The following is a 13136-nucleotide window of genomic DNA, read 5'->3' as shown; positions in this document are numbered from 1 at the left end:
ACAAATCTTTTGTTAGCTATCTGAATTTCAAATGTCCTTTTGAAGTCTATGGCTTGCTTTTTTGTTCCCTAAAGAAGGTCTTTCAAAAAGCAGGCTTTAATTTTCATCAAGTCCAATTTATTAATTTCTTTCTTTCTGGATTATGTATTTGGTATCATATGTAAAAACTCTATGTCAGATTTTATTGAATACTTTCTCTGCATCTACTGAGAAGAACATTTTGTTTGTCCTTCATTCTGTTAATGCACTTATTGATGTATATGCACCAGACTCTCCTTGAATTCCTATAATAAATCCCATTTGATCATATTGAATGATCTTTTTTCTGTGCTATTGCACTCAATTTTTTATTTTGTTCAGAATTTCTGTAGTTTTCTGTTGTATCCATTGTCTGGGCATCTGGGTAGTTTGTCCTCATGGTATAGTTTCTCTTTCAATTTTTTGGAACAATTTAAGAAGATTGGCATTAGTTCTTAATAAAAAGTTTGGTAAAATTCAGCAGTGAAGTCTTTTCATCCTGGACTTGTCTGTTTTGAGAAAATATTATTAACTGATTTAATCTCATTACTTGTTATTTTTTGTATCCTCATGGCTCAATTTTATTGTAATATGTGTCCAGGAATTTATTCATTTTTTTTCTGGAACTTTAAAAAATAGTTGGTGCATAGTTGTTTATAATAGTTACTAATAATATTTGTATTTCTATGATATCTGTTCCAATGTCTCCTTTGGATATCTAATTTTATTTATTTGCATGTCTCTCTCTCTTTCTCTCTCTCATTTCAGTATATTTCAGTATACTGAAAGTTCTGGCAGTTTCTTTTCAAAATCTTTTTGTTTCATTGATTTTTTTTAGTCTCGTTTTAATTTTTTTGTGCTCTGATCTTTATTATTTATTTCTACCAATTTTTAAATATATTTTTTAGTTATAGATTAACACTGTACCTTTTTTCATTTATTTTTATTTTTTATGTAGTGCTGAGGATCACACCCAGTGCCTCACATGTGCTAGGCGAGCACTCTACCAATTGAGCTATAGACCCAGCCCTATTTCTACCAATTTTGTTCACATTTGTTGGTTTATTCCTGCTATTCTAGGTCATTCTATTGGAATGTTAGATTGTTTATTTGAAATCTATGTTTTTGATACTTATTGCTATAGACTTCTCTCAGTACCATTTTTACTCTATCCTATAGGTTTTGGAATTGTTTTTCATTGATTTCAAGAAACTTTTAATTTCCCTTATAATTTCTTTATTGTCCATTAATTGTTCAGAACAATGTAATTTACTTCCCATGTATTTGGACATTGTCTATATTTTTTATTATTGATTTCCAGTTTTATTTCATGTACCTAAAGAAGATATATATAATTTCAATTTTTAAAATTAATATAAAATTTCTTGAGCTGTATTTTGTGACATAACAAAATACATGGGGTCTATCCTAAATAGTGTTCTCTCTGATAAGAAGAATGCATGTTCTGTATATGTTAGATGAAATGTTCTACAATGTCTGTGGTATATAGTATAGCTTATTTCAATTTTAATTTTTAAAAATATTTCTATATTTTATTCCAATTTGCTATATAGTTTACTAGAATTTCTGTTGATTTTCTGTCTACATGATCTGTCCACTGGTGAGCATGGGTTATTGAAGTCCCCAACTATTATTATATTGGAGTGCATCACTCCCTTTATATCTAATAATATTTGGTTTACAGAGTTAGGTGGTACAGTATTGTATGTATATACATTTAAGTTGATATAACCTTTTACTCAGTTGATCCATTTTCATTACATAGTAACATTTATATTTTTATAGTCTTTTCCTTAAAGGTTGTTTTATCTGATATGAGTAGGGCTACTCCTATTTGTTTCTGGTTTTCATTTGTGTGGAAACCAAATGTGACTTTCCCAGAAAGATGAGTTTCTTGAAGGCAGACTATAGTTGGGACTCCATTCTAATCTTTTTTTAAAAATTTTTATTATTAGTTGTTCAAAACATTACATAGCTCTTGACATATCATATTTCATACATTTGATTCAAGTGGATTATGAACTCCCATTTTTACCCCGTATACAGATTGCAGAATCACATCAGTTACACATCCATGTTTTTACATACTGCCATACTAGTGTCTGTTGTATTCTGCTGCCTTTCCTAACCCCTACTATCCCCCCTCCCCTCCACTCCCCTCCCATCTTCTCTCTCTACCCCATCTACTGTAATTCATTTCTCTCCCTTGTTTTTTTTCCCTTTCCACTCACTTGCTCTTATATGTAATTTTGTATAGCAATGAGGGTCTCCTTCCATTTCCATACAATTTCCCTTCTCTCTCCCTTTCCTTCCCACCTCTCGTCCTTGTTTAATGTTAATCTTCTTCTCATGCTCTTCCTCCCTGCTCTGTTCTTAGTTGCTCTCCTTATATCAAAGAAGACATTTGGCATTTGTTTTTTAGGGATTGGCTAGCTTCACTTAGCATAATCTGCTCTAATGCCATCCGTTTCCCTGCAAATGCCATGATTTTGTCATTTTTTAGTGCTCCATTGTGTATAAATGCCACATTTTTTTATCTATTCATCTATTGAAGTTTTTCCTCTATCAGACGCATCCATTATATTCTTTTAATACGATGTTTAAACCCATTTACATTCAATAATCATTGATAGTTAACAATATAACATAAATATTTTCTGTACTGTTAATAACTGTTTTGTATATCCATTTTTTTTATTATTGTGAATCTTTCTGGTTTGGTGGTTTTCTGTAATGATAGGTTTTTATTTTTTTCCTGTTCTCATTTATATATCTACAGTGAATTTTATACTTCCTTCTGTTGGAAGTTAATATTCTTTCACTTCTAGATATAGAACTCCTTTAATAATTTCTTGTGAGGCAATTCTAGTGATGAATTCACTTGGTTTTTGCTTGCTTGAGAAAGACTTTATTTCTTCTTCATTTCTGAAAAATACTTTTGCTGGGTACATAATTCTTGTCTGAAAGGATTTTTTTCTTTAAATTCTCTCAATATATCATCCCATTCTCTGGCCTACAAGGTTCTATGGAGAAATATGCTGCTAATCTAATAGGGATTCCTTATTATATGACTTGACATTTTCTCTTGATGTTTTTGAAATCTTTGTCTTTGACTTTTGACAGCTTAAATTATATTGTGCTTTGGAGAAGACTTTCTAGGTTGGATCTATTTGGAATTCTTGTGTGCTTCCCAGACTGAATGTTCATATTACTCACAAAGCTCGGAACGTTTTCAATTATCACTCTGTGAAATACAGTTTCTGTGCATTTTTCTCTTTCTCTCCTCCCTTGGAACTCTGACAATGCAGATATTTGTATGCCTAACAGGGTACCATTCATCCTGTAAAACTTTTTTGGTTTTTCCTTTTTTATTCTTTTTTTCTCTCAAAATGGGTTAATTCACTTTATCTCAATGAAGTTAGTTAGGCTGTCTTCTCCTCTATTACAAGTTTTGTGAATATTGCCCATTGTGTTTATGGATTATAAACATTTTTTAATATTTATTTTTTAGGTGTAGATGGAAACAACACAATACCTTTATTTCTATGTGGTGCTGAGGATCGAACCCGGGTCCCGCCCATGCAAGGAAAGTGCTCTACTGCTGAGCCACAATCCCAGCCCAATAAACAATTTTAATGAAAAGCAATGAGTAAAATAAAATTGCTGATCATTTTGCTTTGTCCAAAAGGACAGAATAAAAAGATTGATCAATGGGTACAACATTGGATTTTCATAAAATTAAGAAGTTGTAGTATGCTATTTTATGATGGGTGACTATAGGTATTGATCCTGTACTATATATCTAAAATATCTAAAAGAAAGGATTCTACAGTCTGAGAAGAGGAATAGCTGTGTCAAATGGTGATTCTATTCCCAGCTTTCCAAGGAATCTCCATACTGCTTTCCAAATTGGCTGCACCAATTTGCAGTCCCACCAGCAGTGTATGAGTGTACCTTTTCCCCGCATCCTCGCCAGCACTTGTTGTTATTTGTCTTCATAACAGCAGCAGCCATTCTTACTGGAGTGAGATGGTATCTTAGAGTAGTTTTAATTTGCATTTCTCTGATTGCTAGAGATGATGAGCATTTTTTCATTTATTTGTTGATTGACTGTATATCCTCTTCTGAGAAGTGTCTGTTCAGGTCCTTAGCCCGTTTATTGATTGCATTATTTGATGTTTTTTGGTGCTTATCTTGTTGAGCTTTTTATATACCCTGGAGATTAGAGCTCTATCCGATGTGCGAGGGGGAAAAATTTGTTCCCAGGATGTAGGCTCCCTATTCACCTCACATGTTACTTCTTTTGCTGAGAAAAAAACTTTTTAGTTTGAATCCATCCCATTTGTTGATTCTTGGTTTTAGTTCTTGTGCTATAGGCATCTTATTAAGGAAGTTGAGGCCTAGCCCCATGTGATAGAGATTAGGGCCTATTTTTTCTTCTTTGGTGCCACAAAGCACAAATCCAACCTTTTCTTAATTTCATAAAGATTTCTTGAAGTGAAATCAAAGCAAAATGAAATTCAATATTTTTCAATACCCCCCTTTTGGGAAGTGTATAATCTATTCTTTCTACTTTCCTCTTTTGACAATAATAATAATTTTAAAAAGGCTTTTCATGGTTTGTAAAAATTCTATCAAGATTTTTAGTAGAGGGCTGGGGTTGTATCTCAGTGGTAGAGTGCTCACTAGCATGTGTGAGGCACCGGGCTTGATCCTTAGCACCATATAAAAATAAATAAATAAAAATAAAGTCATTGTGTCCATTTACAGCTAAGAAAAATTTTTAAAAAAAAGATTTTTAGTAGAATTACAAGGAACTGATGTTAATTTGTGGGATACTGATATTTTTATATTTCTTCTTCAAATATATTAACATTCTGTTGTCTTCCTTTTGTTTTGATATCATATCATACATGTCAGCAAAGTTTTTCTTTATCAAGGTTTTGCACATCTTTGATAGATTTATTTCTAGATATCTTAATATGATAATTTATGAACAAAAATTGTCCATAAAAATTGTATATTTTTCCATTTGTTTCTTGATAGAATAATGAAATTTAATTCTTTCTGTTCTTGTATTCAGGAATTTTCAACCAACATTAATTCTCTACTTGTAAATGCACATGAATTTTCAGTTTTCAAATACTGTCTTCACTCTATAGCATATCTTCTCACCTTGTTAGCATGCAGCCTCTGCACAGCAAAACTATTTCATTTTGATAAAGTCTAATTTGTTATTTTTTTTATTTTATGGATCATACTCTTATGGTTATGTCTAACAACATTTCACCTAGTTCTACATTCTAGGAATTTTCTACTTTGTTTCTAAAAGTTTAATAGTTTTTCATTGAAATATATGATACACATTAATCTATGATTCAGAAACTTGTATAATGAGTGAAGCTTAAGTCATGCTTTATGACCTGTGACTATCCAATAGCACTGGTAATATTTGTTGAGCATTGGTCTGTCCTTAGCTACTCTTGTTATAGCTTGAAGTAGATGTTTTATTTTCCTTGCTTATTTATTTTCCCAATCCTTTGCTTTTCAATTCTGGTTTTTGTATCCTAATATTAATATCAACCTATGCCAAGTTCTTTGAATTTGTGCATATTTGGCTTAAAAGAGATACTCTCTTTGCATACATTCTCTGATATCCATAAGAAGGCAGACAATCCAATTCAAGAACTCAAGGTAAAATTACCATGTAAAGAAGTTAGTACCATCCCCTAATTGTTATCAATCCTAACACAAAATTTTACTTTTATGTTCTGTGATTTCAATGTGAATTTTCTCTATTAATTTATAACTAAATGAGCACTCATCACCAGATCTCATAATATTTGTGACCTTAAAATGAAAATTAAAACTGTGACTTATAATTCTTTTACATACCTAAGAATTATAAGAGTGATATAAACATGTAAGCATTACTGGATGTAAAATTAATTGCCTGAGAAATAGGCTTATGGTTTCTTATTTAAAAATATACTATACAAAATTGTATTTACCCGTCATAATCTTCGTTGATTCCAGCAAATTGGACTGGATGGCAGTGTACAAAAATTATAAGTACAAGAAATATAATTGACAAAAGAGATGTAATGATGATAAATCTCATAAGGGCTTTACAAGACATTTGTAACTTGGACACAATGATACCTCCCAGAAGCTGGCCAAGTGCACATCCTGGAATTAATATAACACCTAAAAAGAGGAGGAGAAAAATACCATTAAAAAATAGTCAGCTGATATCATAGAAAATTCACACATTGATAAATTCCCACCTGTTCTAACATACATCAAGAATAGTTTTAAATTAAAAGAGAAAAAGTTAAAGTTATGATAAATACCTTAACAAACCTGAACCTTATGAAAAATACAAACTTGTGATAGAGTTAAAGCATGGATGTAACGAGCTCTTGAACAATATGGTAATATTTTACTTCTATACACTAATAGCACTTAAGATATAACAGAAACTTAACTCATGCCAAACTAAAGTGGGAAGCTGTCCTATTGAAAACTATTATTAGCTACTCTCTGTGTTTATGTATTATTTCAAGAGGCATGACTAAAGTGACAGGAGATCTCAAACAGAGATTTGTGAACAAAAATTTCACCAAGCTACCATTGTATTTATAAATTGATTCAATATTGACAATGAAAGTGGGACTCCAGAATAGCCACCATAAGATATGGTTTTCCATTTAAACATAACAATTAGATAAAGGAAAACACAGAAAGAGGAGAAAAAAAGAAGGAAATGAAGAAAGAGAAATACAGTTAGAAAATTATCCATGAGGATAGCACAGTAAATGCATACATTGATGCAATCCCTCTGCTACAAATATATAGCAATTAAATTGGAATATAGCAAGAGAAAATTAATACCAAAAAATTCAAAACCATCAGATAAAAGTTATGTCATAGAAGGTCTAATAATGACCAGAAAATAGTAAACAACTTCAGAATGTTCAAAAAGATATAACAATGGAGAAATAAATGACATAAAAATGAAGAATGGGGAAGAATAAATCAGGTGGGTAAAGAAAGAACAAATAAAAAACCTAACATTTCTAGGTTGGGGAAAGGGGACTCTTCCCTTAATGGGGGCAAAGGTGAAAGAGAAAAAATATAGCCCAGAACACTGCACCCTACAAATAAATAAATTGGCGACATGAAGTCTACACAACAAACAATCTTTAAAGAAGAAATTGCTTCTCTCAGAGTGCTATAGCCAGGAATCATCTTAAGGAAGTTTCTGCTGTTAAGGACTAAACTGCTTTGGGGATCGTAAAACAGCATAATCACATCTCAGGAACCACTTTGACACATGGCCACTTTGGGTAGATGAGAGGCATACAGGACAGTTATAGCTTGGGGGAGATTCCTTGACACAAATTCACTGAGAGCTTTATTTTATAAGGGAGCACAGGCTGCAAGGGAAAGGGGAGTGGAGAGGAGGGCATAGCTGTTCAGCAATGGTGTTGCTTCAAGCAGGGGACAAGTCTGAAAGTGCCACAATCAGGGCTGGCAAATCACTCAAACACAGCCTCCCCCAAACACAGAACTTGGTGGGGTTCAATTGCCCTTGCAATCCTTGGAGACATTCTGGGGATTGGCCATGTCTTGTTCATTTGCCACGCCCCCAGGTGCACTTACTAAAATCCTTCAGGGCTAATATATGCCCACCCAGTGCAGTCACATTCTACCACATCTCAATTGGTGAAAAAGGTTTTGCTATAATCATGAAATTGGCCATGCCTCTGGGTGCATGCACAGACTAAAATCACCCAGAGCAAATATATATACAGTGGGTTTCATATTCATCAAAACTCGGTCAGTGATATGGGCTCACAGCAGCTTGGACCTCAGCCATGCCCCAGGTGCACAGACTAAAAGCGTCTGGAGAGAAAATACCCTGGGCTAAGTCAACATTATCTTAACATGTAATTTCAGGATACAGCCCTCATTCTGCCTCAGCTAGTTTGGCAAGACCAGAGTGGAAGGAAAATGAGCTGCAGCTACAACTCATTACCCACCTTCATACCTAGCAGATTACACTCTTAGGAGACCCAGAGAAAGGTATTCAAAGTACCTCCATTAGAAGAATTTTTTTTTACTTGCTTTTCCCTCTGACTATTCTATCTTTTGTTATGATTGCTTTTTTATTTCTCAGTTTTATTTTATCTTATTTTTCATTCTTTAGTTGGATTTTTCTTTTCTTTCCCACTTTCCTTTTTTTCTTTTACTTTTGATTTCTATTATTTTCCCTCTTCATTCTCTTTCTTATACATTTTTATTTTTAAATTGTATGTGTGTGTGTTTCCAGTGCTAGGTATTGAGTCTAGGGCTTCATGCCACTGGGTAGGTGTTCTGCCTTTGAGCTTCCTCACAGATCAGATGAGAAGAATTAAACCCTGCTTCAGCCAAAATCAGTCCCACTGAAACCCTAAAGGACAATTCTATTTAAAGAAAATGGGATACATGAGCTTCTAGTGGTCAACCTGCCCCAGATGGGTATACATAGATGGAAGCTACCTCCACAGCAGCAGCATAAAGGGAAAACAAAGTGGTGTATGACACTGATGGATGTGGATACTCTACATTGGTTGCATCTGCACCAGATCAGATTGCCTAGAGCTGATAAGTCTGAAGGTGAGTCCCCCAGAGGGGGAGATAGATTTCTAGCACTTGCTTCTCCCATAAAGCAACTAGATCTATAAAAGTCTCCAGTCATAGGACAAGAATTCTGGACCCTTCAATGCAACTGAACCAGTATCAGAATCACTTTCAAGAACTAGAGCTATTGTAAGCAGGACCTATGTAAACTTCTAACCCATGATAGGGGCTACCCATAATAGGAGTAATCACAGAGGGTACAACCAATATACTTTGCTGCCAACACCGTATCTCCTGAAGAACCAGAGGGTTCCCATTCCTTCAAGAGATGCAGAGACATCTCTGCAACCTCAATGAAATATATTCTGAACTATAAAACAACAAACAAACAAACAAACAAAAATCACAAAGAAGCTACAGGGATATTAAACTAGGGAATCTAGTATGAAATTTAACTGAAGATACTCAACAAAACAACAACAAACAGTACCCAAGCTTTAAAAAAAAAAACGAGAAAACAAGGGAATATGTCATCACCTAAAGTTCAGAATTACCACAGTAAGTATGAAAGTGACTGAAATTCTTGATAAAGAATTAAAAGCAATGATTTTTTTTTAAGTTCAATGTACCTTTGCACCCTTGAATGCAAGATGGGTTACCAACAGCTCTATTGGAGCCACCAGTGAAAATTCAGCTAGGGAGCTCTCTCTTGTTGCGGATGCTCGAACCCGCCGGTCTGATCTGGAAATACAGCCTCAATATGTGCTGGCAGTGTTTCTGTCAGTATGCGAAAGATTCAGACTTCATTAAATTGGACTAAGTGGTCTTCCTTGAATGGATTTCCCAATGAAAGAGAACATGATCGTTCTTTATACATAAAATAAAGTTCTAAAAAACTTTTAAAAAAAGTTCAATGTATTCCAAGAGAATACAGATAGACAACTGAATGAATCAAGTAACATAATTCAGGATGTGAATGAAATTTTTAATAAAATGAAAGACTATAAAAAAGAGTCACAGAAATCTTGGAAATGTAAAGTTTAATTATTCAAATTAAAAATAAAACTCAGTTGAAAGCCTCACAAATAGACTAGAGTGAATTGAAGGAAGAATATCAAAACTTGAAGACATGTCTAATGAAATATCATATCCAGATGGTGGTAAAGAAAAAAATAAGAAAGAATAAACAGAGCATACATATTCTCTGGGATATCATTAAAAGACCAAAATATACGTAATCCGAATAGACAAGAAAGAAGAGTTGAAGAATGATAGCAAAGAAAACCTACTCAATGAAATACTGGCAGAAAGTTTCACAAATCTTGGGAAAGACAAGGACATTAAAGTACAGGAGGCATTTAGAAACCCAAGTGCTCATGAAAAGAAAAGTATCTTTCTGTGGATACTGTAGTTAAAGTGCCAAAAGTGCAGGACAAGAAAAGAACAACAAAATTTTCAGGGGAGAAGCATCAAGTTGTCTTTAAAGGCAGACATTAGACTAAAATCAGATTTTGAGGCAAAAACTCTAAAGGTATGTATTTAAAGTTTTTGAAGGAAAAAAAAAAACCCTGAAAGAAAAAAAGATCTTTCCAGAAGAACATAAATAAAGGAATTCATGAACACTAGCAGATAAAAAGATATTTAAGAAACTTCTACACCCAGAAGAGGAAGAAAGAAGGGCACAATTATGACAGCATATGAAAGAACAAATTCTACTAGAAGACTAGACACACAAATGAAAAATAGGAAAGAATCAAATATTATCAGTACATTCAACCATCCATCTTCTGAGATGAATAAGTGAAAAAATAAATGAACACAGAATATTCAAAACAACCTTAAGAAAAGCAATAAGTTGGCAACAAGAATAACCCTGAATGTAAATGATCTTAATTTTTTTAGTGGAAGACACAATCGGGCTGGGTAAATTAAGAAGCAGGATCCAACAATATGTTACCTACAAGTAATTTACCTCACCTGCAAAGACAAACATAGATTTAAAGTAAAAGGAGGGAAATTATATTACAAGTAAATGACGGTGGTAGTAATAATTATACTTACATCTGAGAAAATGGGCTTTAAAATATTGATCAAGGGAAAAGTTCATCAAAAATGTATAATAATAATAAACGCTAAATGTTGGAGCACACAATTTTGTAAAACAAACATTACCAGGTACAAGGGGAGAGATAGGCCCCAATACAATAATACTCTCACCAACAGATTCTCACCAGACCCCCACCAAAAAAAAATCAACAAAGGCACATAAAATTACAAGATAGATCAAAGGAAATTAACAGGCATCTCCAGAATTTTCCATCTAACAGCAATATAATACACATACTTTTCCTCAACCCATGGAAAAATTTCCAAAATAGACCATGTGTTAGGCCACAAATTGAAATAATTTCTTGCATCTTTTCATATCACAAAAAAGTGAAACAAGTAACAAAAAGCAAGAGAAACAGAAATTGTATGAACTCAAGAGACTGAAAAACACAGTGGATAATTAAAGACTCAGAAACCTAAAATTCATTGAATCAAGGGAAAATAGAGCAACATACTAAAACATGTGGAATACAGCAAAAGCAATCATTAGAAGGAATTATTTTAGCATTAAGAGCCTACATCAAAAAATAGAAAGATCTCAAATAAATAATGCAATGATACATCTTTGAAAAATAAAACAAAATCAATACAGGAAAGAAATAATAAAGAGCAAAAATAAATAAAAGACAGACTAAAGGAAGAATACAAAAAATAATGAAACAGAGATGTTTCTTGGAAAAGAGAAACACAATTTGCAAACATTAACTAAACTAGTCAAATGAAAAAGAGAGAAGACCCAGATTCAGGGACAAAAAAGGATGACATTACAACACATACCAATGAAATTCAAAGAGTAAATAGGGAGTATTTTGAAAACTATATGCCAATTAGTTAGAAAATACAGAAGAAATGGACAAATTTCTAACCACATATGGCCAACCAAAATTGAACCAAGAAGATACAAAAAAAACTGAAATAGAGCAATAACAAGTACTAAGATTGAATCAGTAATAAAATATTTCCCATCAAAGAAGAGCCCTTAACTGGATATCATTACTGCTGAATTTTACTAGACTTTTAAGGAAGAACTAACACCAACGTTCCTCAAACTATTCCATAAAATAAAAAGAGAAAGAACCCTTCCAAAATTATTTTATGAAGCCAGTATTACTGTGCTATGAAAACCTGATAAGGACACAACAAAAAAGACAATTATAGATTAATATTCCTGATGAACATAGCTGCAAAAATTATCAATAATACTTAAAAAAACAAATTCAATAGCACAACATTGTATGACATGATTAAGTTTGTTGCACTCCAGGCATACAAGGATGGTTCAACATACGTAGGTCAATAAATATAATACAGCTTATAAATACTATCAAAGCAAAAAATGTGATCACTTCAGTAGATGCATAGGGCGGGGGGGGGGGGGGTGGGGAGGAGTAGAGTCCAGGGACAGTCAGTCTTCAAAGCCACACCCCCAATGGCCTTCTTCCTTCAGCCATGTATCACCTGTTATAGTTACTACCCAGTAGCCAATTCCAATTATTAATAAATAAAATGGGTTAATTCACTGTCAGAGCTCTCATAATTCAGTCTTCTCATCTCTGAACATTGCTTCATCACCTAACACATGAGCTTTATTGGGCAGGGGAGGGGGGGTGTGGTCACCCAGACCAATGCCATAACAAAAACCAAAGAGTTGAAAATTCAGTAATCCACATAACTTCAGATTACATTTTAAATTAAATATTTTCATGATGCATATAAAAGTACATAAATAATAACTGTACACAATGGTGAATTCCCAAAGTGAACATACCTATATAATCAGCATATAATAAAAAAAGAACATTATCATATGCCCAGAGGATCTTTATTACAGTCTTCTTAAAAACTGGTTTATGTGGTATGCATACTCTTTTGTTTTATTCAGTCAACATCATGTTTGAAATTTTATTGCTTTTTATATTTTTGGTACTGGAGATTGAACCCTGGGATGCCACTACTGAACTACATCCCTCCCCCTCCCTTTTTTATTGTTCTTTTGAGATATGTTCTCACCAAGCTACTGAAGTTGGCCTTAAATTTGTGATTATCCTGCCTCAGTGCCTCTTGAGCAGCTAGGATTACAGGCTTGAATCACTGCCCCCAGCATAATCCATTTTATTTATTTATTTATTTTTATTTATGGTATCAGGAATTGAACTCAGGGGCACTCAACCACTGAGCCACATCCCCAGCCCTATTTTGTATTTTTAGAGACGGGTTCTCACTGAGTTGCTTAGCATCTCACTTTTGCTGAGGCTGCCTTTGAACTCGAAATCCTCCTATCTCAACCTCCCTAGCCATTGGGATTACAGGCAGTTGTCTCTGCGCCCAGCAATCATTTATTTTTATGTAACATAGATAAAGAT

General features: G+C 33.5%; 1 protein-coding gene and 1 pseudogene across 1 annotated transcript in view; one reads left to right on the top strand and one right to left on the bottom strand.

Moving 5' to 3' along the window:
• Slco6a1 (solute carrier organic anion transporter family member 6A1) overlaps positions 1 to 13136 on the bottom strand; it is a 117388-nt gene that overhangs the window by 36135 nt on the left and 68117 nt on the right. The window contains exon 9 of the mRNA XM_027927691.3: positions 6051 to 6246. Coding sequence (XP_027783492.3) covers positions 6051 to 6246 — 196 coding nt within the window. The remainder of the gene's footprint in view (positions 1 to 6050; positions 6247 to 13136) is intronic.
• Positions 9315 to 9484, top strand: LOC114086533 (small ribosomal subunit protein uS14-like; annotated as a pseudogene).

Source organism: Marmota flaviventris, chromosome 5 (assembly GCF_047511675.1).
Source record: "Marmota flaviventris isolate mMarFla1 chromosome 5, mMarFla1.hap1, whole genome shotgun sequence".
In the NCBI taxonomy this organism is placed as follows: domain Eukaryota; kingdom Metazoa; phylum Chordata; class Mammalia; order Rodentia; family Sciuridae; genus Marmota; species Marmota flaviventris.
This window is presented reverse-complemented; position numbering and strand designations above follow the sequence as displayed.